At 35.2% G+C, this 16,928-nt stretch overlaps 1 protein-coding gene across 2 annotated transcripts; it reads right to left on the bottom strand.

The window, feature by feature from the left end:
- Positions 1-409: 409 nt before the first annotated feature.
- On the bottom strand, positions 410-10,114 carry MES11 (methyl esterase 11). 2 transcript variants are annotated; one of them, XM_011625677.3, is made up of 6 exons: positions 9,857-10,114; positions 9,231-9,630; positions 7,382-7,618; positions 7,095-7,238; positions 1,897-2,028; positions 410-1,407 (listed from the first exon to the last, which is right to left on the bottom strand). In XM_011625677.3, exons 2-6 carry the CDS (start codon positions 9,546-9,548, stop codon positions 1,135-1,137), a joined length of 1,104 nt encoding a protein of 367 aa, XP_011623979.1. In that variant the 5' UTR covers positions 9,549-9,630; positions 9,857-10,114; the 3' UTR covers positions 410-1,134. The 2 variants fall into 2 exon arrangements, with proteins under 2 accessions (XP_011623979.1, XP_020523831.1); XM_020668172.2 differs by having other exon boundaries at positions 9,231-9,728; positions 9,857-10,101.
- Between the last annotated feature and the right edge of the window lie 6,814 nt (positions 10,115-16,928).

Genomic DNA, 16,928 nt, shown 5'->3' with positions numbered 1-16,928 from the left:
TCGCCTACAGACATTAAGAAGACTTTTCCTATATATATAAGCCACGACGTAAAGCTTATGGGCAAAAAAGAACAGTGTTTCACCCATAAGCTCGGCACCATCTGAATTTTTTGGACGATGTGGATAAATCGATTGTAACGAACATAGAATCAACCGTGCCGGACGTGCTATATCCGTTGTGGTCCGGTGCAGTCAATTTTCTACGCGAAAAACACAGAAAACTGCAATGGCTCTATGAAAAACATGAGAGCCGTTGTGGGGCAAAACACTACATTTTCTCCCTATGGCATTATATATATATATATATATATATATATATATATATATATATATATATATATAGAGAGAGAGAGAGAGAGAAAGAAGAGGAAAGCCAGATTATGAATGTCAAAATACTAAAAAATAATAATAGTTAAATAAGAAAGGAATGAATTTATCTCAAAAATTTCCGATGAATTCTACAACCTCCAGCCCTGACCACCTCCATCATCATACATAGAAACCCATACATGGGTGTGTGCATACATACCTCCATGGATCTAGAATCCATACACATGCATCCATGCATGCTCAACTCCAATTAACCAACTTACCCAAAAAAACAACTCCAATTAACCAAATGACCCATGCGTCAGGCCAAACCATGAACGGAATGACGCACAAGTTATTTCACGCATTGAATGGTTTATAAGATAGTGAGGCACTGCCAATACATGATGTGTATGCCATGCATGAGCTGACCATGACCACCCATCCCCTCTTGCAAGAGCCAAGAGCCAAGAGCCAAACGTAAATTATTTGTGACAAGTGGGTTGCCGAAAGACCAGGGCTTTCAGGGCAACTAATTAAATTTCAATTCGGGTTTCTAATGGTGGAAAGCACATTGATCCACATGATAATACAAAAACTGTATTCACAAGTGTTATCACCATCCAATCAATAGGTGGACGGTGATGTAGATAACGGAACCACAAAGCGGGACATTACCCAAGTGATATGGGCGCCTCTCTCTATCGCTGCCATTTATGACCATAACTTTTCTATTCACATGGATCATTCTGCACTTTCTCTTTCAAGGTCAGAGGGTCAGCAAAACAAACTACGGATTCCGGGGCAGTCAACACCAGAATTCGATTACTGAATCTTTGAAATCTCAACGAGAAGCCTGTGTAGAGCTTGGGGTTTTGAGAAGAAGGGGGAATGGTCGCTTCCCTTGAGCCTGAAAACCTTATGAGGAGGGTTCGCTTTTATGAGGCTTTGTTGAAGGTCAAGGGGTATGGCATGGTCTTCTTGTGTTTCCACGAAAAATCGGCGAACAGAGCCGTAGTTTTCTGGTGTCAAGACAAGTTTCTCAAGGACTGGTGGAAAGGGAATTGGCCTAATGGAAACTGAGGCAAGGGCAATGTCCTATTCAAGAACAGAAACAAAGAAACCAAGTGAGAAATAATTAACATTTAAGGGTGGGGTCAATGTGTCTCTCTCTCTCTCTATGTCTAATAGACAGCTAAGATCCTGATTGGAGAGAGACTGAAACACACACACAGGAAGGGGGGACGGCCTTGGGGCTGGTGCGTGTGTGTATAAAAGAAAAACGATGGGACCATCAGTTTCACAAGTTGTCAAGAGTTTATCTGATTCTAAGATGCTCACAAAACCATTCAATCCTTAAAACGGGGTAACAGTAGCCTAGTCTCTTCAGGAGAAGTGCAATACTTCAATAATTGACCATAATTGGGAAAGACTAATGTTCTCCACCAACCAAAAAAGAAGCAAGAGACTGCCCATTTACAGCGGCTAAAGAAAAGGGAAGCTCGCTTTCGGGTTGTAATTGATTGAGAGAAAAAATGAAAAGAGTTCTGATCTCAAAAACAAAACACTAGTATTTAAAACACATACCTTAGCAGGGCTCTGGTTAAATAACAAGTCCCTCAAACCTGACTTGTCGAGATCAATGGCAGTAGGAGGTCTATCGTTTCCATTCCCGTACAAAAATATCTGAGCTTGCTGCATAAGATCGTTGGGGATGGCCTGATGAACACAACCACCAATAAGTTAGCCATAAGTCGACTTATTTTTATTATTTGATTGCCAAATTAGCCATAAGCCAATCCCTACACAACTTGTGAAATTTTGCTTATTTTTGTCACAAACTGATAAAACCTGCAAAACGTTGGTCACAGCATGATGCCCAAAGGCTTGTATCCAAGCTTACTTCTCAAAATACATCCAAATAAATACATAAATAAGTAAATTTTTGTTGAACTTTTCAAAGTTAGAGGGTTTGAATGCTTGATGTAATTTATGAATTTACTTTTAACATTTTTGAGTGAACTATCCCATACCATGTGCTTAAACATGACCAGACTTTATCATGATTAGTTATTGGTTCTCAGACAATGCAAGGACACATAAGGAAATCAATCTTCCAACAGGCTCTGTGAAACTCTCTCAGAAAACAGAGAGCTTTTGTAAGCTTACAAAAATAGCAAGAGAATAAAGTACACCCAAACAATTCCAACGAGGCCATAGAAATACTACCAAGTCCTTTGGCAAATACACGATGCAAAGGGAGGTCTTCATCTCCTTAGTTACTGGATCTCCTAACATGGATGGCGATTCCGCTCGCTCCCAAAGAGGGAGGGCAATCACTTGTTGGAGAAAACAAAGGTATATACGTGTCCAAAATTTGTCAAGTATATATATATATATATATATATATATATATATATATAAAAAAAAATGTTTCATGCGAGCTGGACCGCATTTCTACATATGCGGTCCAGAAAGTGTAAAGCATCCATCTTAAAGATGAATGCAAGTAAGTGTTCCATCTAAAAACAATGGAAACTACCGATCCAAATAGAATTATTATTTCTAGTTTTAAAAACTTTAGTTATTTTTTCATATTCATGATCTCCATGTTAGAGATTACATGTCCTTAAACATTAAGTCTTAAAATCCATCTCAAAAATAGATTTATTAAGAGGCCCGCATTTCTACATATACAGACTTGGCCACAAAGAAACCAAGTCCATATATATATGGGTTATGTTTGGGTGCTCACACTATAGAGTAATTTATCATAGTACTCAACAAAATTTGAACACTGATATACCCTTGTTTTGTACATGGTGCTTTCTTTTAGTAAGGGTATATTTGATCATTAGGAGGCGTATGATATCATCTACATGTAGTGTGACATCACCCACATAGAGCATTAAATGCCACTAGTGTGCTCCATGAGATGATATCACACCCCATGCTGATGACATCACACCCCTCCTAATGACCAAAAATCCCCTTATTAAAAAAGTACTCCATGCACAAAACAAAGGTATAGAAGTGTCCAAAATTTGCTGAGTACAATGATATATATATATATATGAAGAGACAACGCAACGCCTATGGGTGAAAATGAATATATTTTTTCCCGTAGGCTTATCACCGTCGGAAAAAATCGGAAGGCATGTGTTTTTCGACTGCCACGGACCTAGCATGTCTGTGGCAGTGCAACGGAACCATCCGTTATATATATATATATATATATATATATATATATATATATATATATATATAGGAAAATGCTGAGATTAGCCCACTAACTCATATGAACATATGAGCCCAACGGCCCAGATTGAATCTGAACCAATCTGATGGTCACGACCTCATTTCGTATTTTAATTTTAATTTTTTTCTACAAATCCAAGTTTTTTGAAATTTTAAGAGCCCATTCTTCTCATCAAGGCACACCTAATAAAAATATTTAAAAAATAATTCGCAAAAAATAAATTGACCAAAATACCCCGAATTATTTCAGGGGTATTTCGATCAAATTATTTCTTGCAAATTATGTTTTGATATTTTTCTTAGATTCTCCTATTTTTTAAGAACACATGCCTAAAATTTCAAATTATTTGGATTCGTAGGAAAAACATTAAAATTCAAATACGAAATGAGGCCGTGACCGTGAGATCGGCCCAGATTCAATATGGGCCATTAGGCTCATATGAACACATATGTTTATAGGAGCTAGTGGGCTAATCTCAGCATTTTCCATATATATATAAAATATCTGGGCACTCCCAAACTAGAGAACTTCTAGCAAGCAACAAACCCCAGCTCCCGCTCTCACCTTCGTCAACTGTACTCCTCTTTATTCAAATTGCTTCTACATTTACAAGGATCTCACCAAAGAAAACAAAAGAGACCCAATCCCAAAGCCTCCTATCTACCTCCTAAGAATGAAGATAAACAACAACTTCCCAAAGGGATCAAATAAGTTCAACAGATTAGTAACCTAGGATCCACCTATACCTAAGGACTGAGCGATGACTCCCACAAAAGCTTTGTGAAAGTTGCTAGTTGTAGGGGTGCGATTAGAATCATTGGGTTCATGGGTATGTCTACTTCTCAAGTAATTAGTTACTTGCATCCATAACTATCACAGAAATGTGCTTCTCAAGTAATTAGTTACGTGCATCCATAACTATCACAGACATGTATAAGGATGTGCATGAGGGGTTTGCAAGGTCACAAAAAGGTGCCATAATGTGCTATTAAAACAAATACAAAAAGATATCTTAAAAATTTAGGGACAAGTTTGTTAAGCTAAAGTGTGTGAAACTTGTCAAAAGAATTCCCTGAATTGACCTGGGGTTTCTTTGAAAAACATGAAGTCGTATTTTATTAAAACATTTCTGAACTTGCAGATTAAAATGCTCTAGGAAATATATAACCAATGTCTCAAATGCAGAAGTTTGGGAACTTTTCTCTTAGATAATCATCGTCATCAATGATTCAACAACAACAAAAACATCATCATCATCAGAGCCTTCTCCCAACTATTTCGGGTCGGCTACACAAATCCTTTTCATGAATCCTGAACCTATGAACTTTCTCTTAGAGGATAAATTTTTTAAATTTTAAATAACTAGGCTTTCAGAGTACAACATTGGGGTAACTTGAGAGTTTTATAAAAGTTTGGGCAACTATTAATGAAATCGTATGAGTTAGTATAAGAAAGAAACAAGTCTTGCAAGAAAACAAGAGCCTCCAAGAAAGAAGACCAAGGGTGGAAAGAGAAAAAGATTCAGTTATTAACAGACATAATGAGAGAACAAGAGTTTATGACACTTCTTTGATCGAAGATTCTTTGAAGGTAACTAAAGCTTGTGCGCAGAGAGAAGAAATCCAAGAAGACTCTTAAGAGTGTGATGTCAGGAATCCTAGTGAGACAATACTTCACCATTTACATGCCAATTTAGCAACATCTGACACTGCAGTGGGTATGTAAACTACGAAATGAAGGACATTGGACCATCAGAAGGCTGAATAAAGACAAAATAGTTAGGAATGATATTCGCCATTGAAACCCCCAGTGGAGAGAACCTAGCCCTTCCTCGGGGCCAACATCCATTTGATCCACTCAACTGCTGGATCCCACAGCAAAGTTCCAAACTTACCAATTCACAACAGCAACCCAACAGAAAGCTCAACAGTCCAAGTAGTATCTCTGAGTACCTCTATCTTCACCACGATAAACAAAGTCTTCCTGAGATCCATGTATTACGCCATTGAACACCAATTTGTACCGTATTAGGAGAAGTTCCAGCTACATCACAAAAGAGTTTGGAGTATCTTGCAAATTCAAAGTCAGAGACCTTCTGCGTGTTGCAACCCAACAAAATCATCTCAATCACCATCACTCACTGCATATGCAACAGTCACTGCATATGCAACATTCAGTTAATGCCTTGAATACAACTACAAAGAAAAGGGATACACTGCCATGCCCCAACCCCTTGAGCTACCAAAGAAGTTCCTCAGGCTGCCGTTCACCAGAATGCAAAAGATAGGTGAGGTTATGCGAGCCCCCATCCATAGCCTCCATTTACTACTAAACCCCATTCCCTCCGACATGCTGAATACATATCCAGCATACATGGATATAAAGAGCATGGGGATACAACTCGGCATTTGTCAATATACAGAATACAAATAGAGATATAAGTTTCCTATTTGACACAGACAAACACATTTTATAAGCTTGAATAATAGAAGCCAGTTTGCATTCTCAGTAACCATATTCATGAAATGGAGTTGTGGAGATATTCATGGATGAAGAAAAAATAGGTTATGTTTTTTAAGTAGGTGGGGTATAGAAATTCCCATTTTTTCAATCAAACAGGGTTGAGAAGCAGTACTTGTTCATGAATAGCTGGATAGTACTAACATATTCAAAAAAATAGCTGGATAGTACTAAGCAATGTAAAACTATTCATGAGTAAATCTAAAGATAATGGGGTTTTAGTTGGTGACATTGGTCAATCCAAACTGCACTACATCAATATAAGCACACAACACATTGATACGTTTATATACCATACCATAATTCATAAAATTAAAATTTATTTTTATATTGTTATGCCATTTTATATTGATAATTATCCTAGGAGCATCTGGTACCAGCTCAGTGTTGACATGATGCAAGACAGGTATATTATTAAGCATATCGAAGTTTGCTTGCATCATAGGCAACAACAAGTCGAACAATGCCCAATACACATGGTCACAGATATTTCCAATATCTATATAACAACTCCACTCTCCCGTTCTATGTCTCTAAATACCACAAGCTCATTAAGAAATCAAGGCCCCAAGCAAAAGCAACCAGGCCCTAATGAAAGTATCCAGAGAAAGGGAGATAATGGATAGATAAGAAACATTCTCAACCAACCAATGACTTTTAAATAACAAATTTCTTTCAATCATCTTCAGCATGATGTCAGAAGGTCACTTTTGTTTTGTTTTTTTTAAATTTGGAGAAAGAGTAACAGTTGTTTTATTGAGAGGAAACACATGACAGATGACAAGGTTGATAGGAAACACATGATAGATGCCTGGTTTTATCCCTTCCTTGTTTAACGACATACAGATAATCAAAAAGCAAATAACAGCACGTACTATAGCTTCACAGGAACTATTGGAATGCGATAGGGATAGCTTCCAAGATCACAAGATCAACAGCCACGTATATATCATGCACACCAAACGTATTTCATCATGGCCAGAGATAAACAGATTGTAAGGCATACCTGTTGAGAGAACAAATCAAGTGCACTCTGTCCACTTGTCAACATTGCTGCAGCAACAAAAACAGCCTTTGCAACTTTTTGTGGAAAAGCCTCCATAGCATATGATATACAAGCACCTCCAAAATCATGCCCAACCAAAATGACCTACATTAGGATGGAACAGGAAGGATTGTTCAAGTCAAATTTCATTTTTCTAAATGAGTAAGAAAGCAAGATGGTAACCAATAAGCCACCGCTCTGAGAAAGTTTAGCCCCTTAGTAAATAAGTATTGAAGGATAAAACAAACCTTCTCACCATCTCCAAGCCTTTCAAGAAAATCAAGAAGAGGCTTAACATATTGTGAGAGACTTGAAATGCTGTTTGCATCTGAGGAGTCTATTCCAGAACCGGTTAGGTCAATGGCAGTGGCCTTGAATCCACCTTCTTCTAGGAGGGTTATGGTTTTGTACCAACACCAAGCACCAAACCCACCGCCATGAACAAGAAGAAAGTGATTCGTCTCTAGATCATCTATCTTCAAGTCCTATTATAGGAGGTGAATCAGATAGAACTCATAGAACTTGATTAAAAAAGATACAGAAAAAGGAGAACAGGAACACGGCATCAAAAGATAAGTTTTCACAAAGTGAAGATAGTATAAAAGCATATAATACTAGCTGAAGACATGATTATACGCTCAAGAGGCTTTCAATCTTATAGGAGAAGCACACAATGATACATATGGTGGCCATAATGCGTGGTCCTCATGATCATCAACATCCAATAAATGGGATGGACAGCGAAATAGGGAGATTTGGAGGTGCAACATAATTATTGACATGTTAGGTGGGGCTAACCTCCTCCATCACGGTCAAACCTATTGATAACGATGAGGACCCTTATGACCATGCCATCATGACGACCATATGCATCATACTATACTTTACCAGGCTTTATCCTCCCACTACAAGCACATCTAAAAAGCCTGAACTGGCTCTTGCACGAAGGCACGACATGTCATGCTACAGGCATATGGAAAAATAATGCACACAACTAGAAAAAGAAATATAGGATATAGAAAATATCAAGAAACAATACCACTAAGGTAGGGCAAAAGGAGGCTGATGATGGTAGAATTGAATTAACCTAAGGAATCCTGGAAAGGCTATAATTCCTTATATATTTTCTTTATCATGTAAGTGAAAATAACTAAGTTCCCAAATATTTCTCAAACAAAGAAAAAAAAATTAACTAAGTTCCTAAATAAATATCCTTTAGCAAGTCAGTCATTTGATGTGTATTTTCGAATCTCATGAATAATCAGAAATATGAAAAATTAAATGCATCTAGGTTATTGGAACAAAAATATCCAGGGGTCCAATTGTATCTTAAAAGTAACAATGAAAATATCTGGCAAAGAATGCTCTTGACCAGTGGAACTCCATATTGTGTGTTACTTCCATCCACTGATTTCTAACACCTTCAAATAATTTGAATGCAGAAACCTTAAACAAAACATACATACTAAACTTGATATAAATTCAGATGAATAGTGTAAATTTAGATGAATAAAGAAGACTGTACAAAATTGAGCACGGAAAGCAAACAGCGAAGTGAAGAGAAAAAAGTACAGCCAAAGCAAACCGTTCTTAACAAATGACAAAGTTAGAAACCTAAACTAGAGATAACAAAGAATAATATATACGTTAAAAAGGAGTCGCAAAACATCCAGAAAATAACTGAAATGAATCTCACTTCAAGTGATAAAATAAAAAACAGTCACTATTAATTGTTTATTTTTCCTAGCAGCTGAATTCTAACACCTAAAATATACAGCACAGACAATCCGAAATCCAGTACATTCTAATTATATCCTCCAAATCCAAAAGAAACTAATAAATAACAAATCACACATTTCAAACCAACCTTTGCAGAAGCATCTTTGGAAAAGAAGAACATCAAAATGATAAGTTAAGTTCAATAAAAAAACTCCATACCTTAGAACCCAAAGTCCAATAAATTCTAAATACATCCAAAAATACAAGAATCAAGAAAACAACAATAAAAACATTCAAAACCAAGCTAATGCAGAGCCATCGTGTTAAAAGAACACAAAAATGACGAACAAATTTCAAATGGAAAACTCTAGATTTCACCTGATTAACTAGTTGTTGCGGTTTAAGAAGTGGATCAGTCATGGACCTCGCCCTGGAACTAGAGCTTCGAGGAAGAGTTTGCTTAGGTCCAGGCCCAGGATACCTAAGCGAAGAAGATCGATCAAATGGTGCAACACCATTTTGCTGCAGAAGAAGAGCAGCAAGAGCTTGCTCATGAATCAGAGCTTCTTCGACCTTCTCCTTCCTCATAGATCTGCCTTTTCCTCCATATCTTGAGCTCGAACCAATGGCCTGGCCATGGCTACTCCCAAGCCTTCGAGGAGGCTTCTTATTTTTGCTAGAAAAGCAGTTTCCCATTGTATCTCTCAATGCATCAAAGTAGTGATCAGGCTTAGATTGAACACTTCAACGGAAGTTCAAGACTTGGAAAGATTAGACCCTTCAATGGAAGTTCAAGACTTGGAAGGATTAGAGCGAAGTTGAAGACTTGGAAGGATTAGAGCACAAAAGACGCAGAAAACGAAGGACTAGTCCAAACTATAGCAAACACAATTCAGAAATGCACAAATTCAATAAATACTGCAAAAAAAAACTGCAGAACAAATTCAATAACTACTGCAAATAAGTTGTAGAACTGAGAGAATGAAATTAGGGCAAAAATTTACATGCACAAAAAGAGCGATGGATCAAAATGAGGCCAAATTGAAAGTCTCATGTGAAGTATCGGTTAGGGCACAAAACAGGGCTATGTTCCATGAGAGAGAAGAACTAAGGCAAAAATAGCGAATAATTGGAGAGAGAGAGAAGACTTAGGGGAAACTAGAGCATATTTGGAGAAATTAGGGCGACAAGGTTACGAAATGAAGGAAGTTGGAAGTTGCAGACACAGTTGAAAAGCTTTGATAATTTTGAGCACACCGAATTTTAAGGCGAGTAATTTATACTAAAATAAATAAATAACTTTGCCCTTGACAACTAGCAGATTTATCGGGAATGCCCCAAGTTGAGTAGGTTTGCCCCTCAAAACTAAATACTTCGAAATAATTTGATAGGTATATGGTTTGATGGGCTGCAGCACTGCCAAAATAAGTAAAGCATCACCACATAATTTATCCAAAATTTTATTTAAGTGTTTAAAAATTTTTAAATTGATCATGTCAGCTTGAACACTGTGGTCATGTAAAAAAATTAGGATTTCAAATTTTAAAAATGTGTTATATTGCAACAAATCATCTAGACCATCTATTTCGCCCTAAAAATAAGAGTTTTCGTATCCGCAAGATCTTTATCCTTTTTTAGTTTTACAATTTATTGACGGATTTGAAAATTAATTTTAGATCCATCATGAAGATTTTTTATGCCGAAAGTGCATTCATGCATTCATGCAAGAGCCACTTCAGGCTTTTTTGACTTCAAATAGTATCGAAAGATGTTGTTGCAACACGGAAAATCTTTATGATGGATTGAAAATTTATTTTTAATTATGCAATTTCTAGCTTCAAACACATTGCATATCAAGTAGATCTATGCGCACTTGAAAATTAACGATCTAGATAATACATTACAAAATGCACTATTTTCAAAACTTGAAGTCCTTTTTTTTATGTCCATGTATCTCAAGGCCAAGATGATCGGATTTGAGGATTTTTCAGCATCGGAATAACTTCTTGTACTGATGTTTTGAGGGGAGCCTTAATTTGATAGTTTAGGGCCTCGACCTTGTATAAACTTTTTCTTTTTGCTTTCAAGAATTTTTCAAGAGGCAAGGTTTGCTAGGAACTTAGAGAAAAACAGCCAAATTAAAAGAATTAGATGGTTCCCTAATGGGCCATTAGAGATAATACCTAGGTTTTTCTCTCCATTTCAATATTGATACAAAGATAGCAATCAAATTGTACTTGTCTAAAATAAAATATAAGAAGTTTCAATACGATTTGCAAAAAGTTTAGTCTACAGGACAAAGTGATGGTCCTGTGCCTTAGTTTCTCCATAATGATGTTCTTTCCCTTAGTTTCTTCATTTTAGGGTTAGAGGAACCATGTTTTTCATATTTCTAGATTCTTATTTCAAAACTTTGCAGATATTTATGGAATTAACTCATAATCAAAACTTCCTCTTTGTTTTTCTTCCTTTCTGGCATCTCTCTCTAACTTCCCATTGAAAACATGCCCCACCCAACCCCTTTCCCCCAACCACCACCCCCCTCAAAAAAATAAAAAATAAAGCCCCCTCCACTCACCCATCCCCTTAAAAAAAAAAAAAAAAACCTATATATATATATATATATATATATATATATATATATATATTGCACTTTGTAAAGGGTGGCAATGGCCTGGGCCAGGCTTGGCTGGCCCTTACCTATATAGGGCCGGGCTAAGAAAAAGTTAAAAAAACCGGGCTAAGAAAAAGTAAAAAAAAAATGAAAAAGGAGGGCCGAATTGAGATGGCACTTAGTCTAGCCCAGCCCTTGGACAACATTTTGTGGCCCAAGCCCTAGTTTTTAAGGGTCGGGCTTGGCCCCATTGCTAGCCCTTGTAGTGTTTGTATTTCGAAAGAAATGTGGGAGTTTTAGTGCTATATCAGGACTTCTCTTGAAAAATCAAAATAACTGCAGAGCACAGCTCTTGGCATTTTAGACTTGAGGACACTTCTCTTCAATTCATTGAACATTTTGGAAGGGACATTTTTTAGAAATTAAGGACACTTCTCTTCAATTCATTGAACATTTTGAAAGGGGCATTTTTTAGAATTTAGGACACTTCACTCTTACATTTTGAAAGGGGCAGTTATTCATGTACCGTATCTTCTTTGATGAATATGTAAAGCGGAGAATGCGGTGCATCATTTAAAATATATTTTTATATTTATTTAAAATATATTTTTTTATTTATTTATAAAGTTTAATCTTTCAAAAATAACGTAGATGGACAGATTTATAAAAACTTGAAAATTTTAAAATTTGACAGTCCAAAAATGCGTCACAAAATATTTTATTTTCAAAACTTAAAATCTATTTTTTTCTCATGTTTATGTACCTTGATGTCGAGATGATCAATTTGATAATATTTAAACATCAAAACAACATCTTCTAATGAAATTTTTGAGATAAGCTTTAATTTGATTGTTTGGAGCCTGAGCTGTATATAGACTTTTCCCTTTAATATATGAGCTGTTAGATTTCACTTTAAGTACATGTAAAGTAGAAAAGGTGGAGCAAAGTCTCATACAAAGGGGAGTAGAAGAAATGTGCAGGCAAGCCATGAAAAGTGTCATTCTCTCTCTAGAAAAATTGTGCCTCTCTCTCTAAAAAAATTGAACCATCTGGTGGCCCGCCCCTAGAAGTTTCTTTATTTGGAATAGAAAATGACTTTGAAAATTTGAAAAATGGCCTGCTAAAGCTTCATAGGAAGGACACATTTCTTCCTCTCTCTCTCTCTAAAATTTTCTCTCTCTCTACAAATAAATGTTTCGCAGGAAGGACGGTGGACACTTTTTTCGCACTCTTCTTGGACGGTGCTGGGTTTTAGTTGATTTATCAGCCGCCTCTGCGGTAGATATTGAAAGTCCTTGGTGGCGAGGTCAAAAGATTTTATGCTCTGCTGCAGGAGTATACTAGCCATTTACACTTTAAGGTACTCAATTTATGAGAATTGTACGTCAGGAAACATAACGTCCCAAAGTTGTACCGAGCTAGTCTAATATTTAGAGGATGACATCAAAGTTCTGAACTAGAGCTTTTTTTTTTTTTTTTTTTTTCTTTTTTGAAAATAATCATCCTTATCCTATTAATTTCTCTTGTTAATGCATCCGGAAGGCTGTTAATTATTCTTATCATTTTAATTTCTCTTGTTAATGCATCCGGAATACTATGATCTTTGCATGCTATCCTTTCAATTGAAAAAGTGTACTGTGACAGTAAAAATTGCTACCAGGCATATCTCTGTAATTTTTTATTAGATATTAATTTTTTCTTTAATAAACTAACCAAATTGATAAAGTCAGTTCTTAAAATAAATTCTTCTCCAATTGAATAAGGATAAAATTTCTCTAATCCCTTTATTGCAGCCAAATTTTCTTTCTCAGCAGGCTAGTAATTTAATTTGTGATTTTCGAATTGCCCAAGCGTATAAGTACAAATTTTTCATCGTTTTCTTCTTTTTTCAATTGTACAGCTGCCCAGGTTTCTGAAGAAGCATTTGTACTAAGAATAAAAAGACATCGATAAGCAGGACTTAAATGAGGAAGATTTTGGGTTAAGGACTTTAACTTTATTACTTCCCCTACCTTCCCATTCCATGTGAATGGCTCCTTCTTCATGCAAGCATATTTTTTTTTTGTAATGCTGGAATAAAATCTCGAACATAATTTATACAATCAAGGAATCTCTGGCATTGTAGCTTGTCTTGGAGCTGATCAAGGAATTTATTGATTTTATGAATAACAAGAGGCTGCATTTTTTTTTCTATCTGATAGTTGAACTCTAATGAAATCAATTGTATTTAGAGCAACTTGAATTTAATTTTCTGAATAACAAGAGGCTGCATTTTTTTTTCTATCTGATAGTTGAACTCTAATGAAATCAATTGTATTTAGAGCAACTTGAATTTATCTTTTGAAGCAGATAAACGAATGTCATGATTTTATACTAACTGAGCAAATACTTTGAGATATTGTATATTCTCCTACACCTTGCCAGAGAAAACGAGAAAATTATCTATATAGTTAGCAATAAACTTTATATATGGTTTGAAGATGAAATCCATCTTCCTTTGGAACTGTGATAGAGCATTTTTCAGGCCCAATGGCATGACCAGCCATTCAAATAATTCTTCAAGAGTAGGAAAAGTTGTCTTGTGGATATCTTCTTCTCTTATCTTGATCTGATGATAACTTGATTTGTAATCCAATTTTGAAAATATTTTCTTTTCTGCTACCCTCTATATCAATTTTTCTTTATTGGGTAAAGGCCATTTAGTATCCACGATAACATTATTAAGACGAATGTAATTTATCACTATTCTGGCTTTTTCTCTTTTTTCTTCTCTGTGATTTCTCACAATAAATGTTGCATGTGAATAATTTGACTGCGATGGCCTAATTAAACCCTTTTCTACCAACTCTTTAATTTGATTATTTAGCTCGTCTTCATCTTCCTTATTTATTCGAATAGGCTTATTTTGAACTGGTATATTATGAATAGTAGAAATATGAGCCACAGGTAAATCTTTGTCCCATTTTTCTAAAGGTTGCTCAACACAACATTTATGTAATTTTTCAATAATATTTTTAATAGTAGTTATCTAAGAAGTTAAGTTCCAAAGGCAAATCCTCTTATTTGTTTGACAAGCTCATATTTTTCATGGGCTTCTTCCAATTTGAGCAGTCTTCTTATAATTTTTGAAAGAGAGGGATTGCTTTATTTAATTTTGCTTGATCTCATTTTTAATGATGGCGATATTCTTGGAATAATATGTTTTTCTCCTTTTATGGAAAATAGTACCATATCTTGTAAAGAAAAAAGTTTATATAAAGATGCTATCTTATAATGTAGAACTACGGATGGCCCTAAAAAATCCATCGGAAAAGGGAGTTTTAATGTTGAAAAACCCTTTGATTGATCATCTCGACATCGAGATGTATGACTATGAAAAATAGTAAGATTTTAAGTCTTAGAAATAGTGCATTTTACAACATTTTATCTACACTGTCCATTTTCAAGATTTTCATATGTTTATAGATCTACTTGATTTTAACCATTTTTTAAATTTAAAAGTTTATAATTAGATATAAAAATAGATTTTGAAATAATCCTAAGAACATTTTACATCCAAATTATGTGCCATGATAAAATTTGAAGGTGCACCTTACCTCTACACCTACGGATGCATCCGTATGCAAATTATACCCTCCTCTAAAATAGTATAAGGACTTATCTCATACAGAGTTATAGGACCTAATCCAGTCTGATATCCTCCATCATCTATATTCACAAAATTTACAGTAACGACTTTTTCTCTAAGCTTTAAAGGGACATGTAAGGCAAATTCTGTTAATTTTCTTTGCCCATTCATTGTTTCAACAAATTCGCCTTGAGGATATTTTATCTAATTTTTGTGGCTTTTTTAATAATGAAAAACAAACAAACAAAACACTGACTCTATCTTTGTGATTTTTTATATAAGAAAAACAAACAGAGAAAGGCAAACCAAAGACGAACTCTATTTTTGGGGATTTTTTATTTAAGGAAACAAATACAAGCAAACCAAAGGCTTACTCTATTTTTGGATTTTTGGATAATAAGGAAAATAAAGACAAACCCTCAAAGAGATATTGTTTTGATGCCCAAATATCGCCAAATTGATCAAAAAATGGATTTCAAGTTTTGGAAATAGTGCATCTTATAATACAGTTTTGGACCATCAATTTTCAAGATTTTCAATTTTTCATAGATCTACTCGATCTACATTATTTTTTAAGTTTTAAATTTTATAATTAAAGATAAAAATATATTTAAAAACTATCACAAAGATTTTCAGTGTTGAAACCACATTTCTCGATACTATTTGAAGGTGGGTTTTACTTTGATTGTTTAGAGCCTCAGCTCTATAAAATTAGCGAGTCCTATAGCGGATTCTGCAGCAGCCACAGTAAGAACCAAAAGCGCAAACATCTGACCAACTAGATCATCCAAATATACCGAAAAAAGCAAAAGGTTTAAATTGACCACCAAAAGCATCAATTCAATAGACATCAGCATAACTATAATGTTCTTTCTATTAAGATAAGACAAATGCCCCAAATCCCTAATATAAAAAGGGTCATGGAGACAGCTAAGTATTTTACTAGATCCATAAGAGTCGAAGATGTTTTTGTTCAATTTTTTCAAAAGTGCTTGCACACTTTAGTGCAAGTACCAAAAGTGCTTGCCAGGTACCATATCATAATCATATTTACAAGTTCTTTTAAAAGAACATTAATTCTTTAAGCCCTGTCCTTTATTTTTTATACAAGGAGGTCATAATCATCATTAATTGTTAGATTTGATATCACGTGGTTGAAGATGTCTCACTACTTTGGCACAAAGTCTCAAATAAAATTTCTCTAATATTGTGACACACTCATCTATTAGGTTTCACATCCATTGTCCAAATGTAATTGTGATCATTAATCACTAAATTTGAAATCAGGTGGTTGAGGATGCCTCATTACTTCGACACAAAGTCCCAAGTAAATTTTTTCAAATGTTGTAACACACTCTCATCTATTAGATTTCACATCCAATATCCAAAAGTAATTGTGACCTTTTGGGCATCTGTTAGATTTTTCATATAATCGTTAGATTTGAAATCAGGTGGTTAAGGATGCCTCATTACTTCGGCACAAAGTCCCAAATAATTTTTTCAAATATTGTAACACACTCTTATCTATTAGATTTCACATCCAATGTCCAAAAGTAACTTTGACCTTCTCATAGTATACAATCTCAAATAAGTAAATAATTATTTTAGCTACTTCATTGAGTTTTTGAGGTGGTTTAAATGATAGTTTCCTATGTAAAGGTGATTTCCACTTTTCCTTGGATTCCTTTGTGTGTGGGTGGGTGTGTTTATGCACGCGACTGAGTAATAGAGAAAGGGCTGTGTTTATGCATGTGAATGAGCAATAGAGAGAGAGACTTGTTGATTTGTTGTGCTCATTTAGCAATGAGCCATCTTTATCCAAAGAATTACTCAA

The sequence above is a fragment of the Amborella trichopoda genome, chromosome 10, assembly GCF_054954075.1.
Source record: "Amborella trichopoda isolate Santa Cruz 75 chromosome 10, AtrichopodaSantaCruz75HAP2 v2.0, whole genome shotgun sequence".
Taxonomy (NCBI): Eukaryota; Viridiplantae; Streptophyta; class Magnoliopsida; order Amborellales; family Amborellaceae; genus Amborella; species Amborella trichopoda.
The sequence above is the reverse complement of the archived record's forward strand: the minus strand, read 5'-3'. Positions and strand labels throughout refer to the sequence as shown.

Bases quoted from the DNA above. Each gene is read 5' to 3' on its own strand.
- MES11 (XM_011625677.3), bottom strand. From the start codon at position 9,548: ATGGGAAACTGCTTTTCTAGCAAAAATAAGAAGCCTCCTCGAAGGCTT. The intron at 7,619-9,230 runs GTGAAATCTAGA...CTCCTATAATAG, and splicing joins CGCAACAACTAGTTAATCAG to GACTTGAAGATAGATGATCT. The intron at 1,408-1,896 runs GTATGTGTTTTA...GTTCTTGAATAG, and splicing joins TTAACCAGAGCCCTGCTAAG to GACATTGCCCTTGCCTCAGT.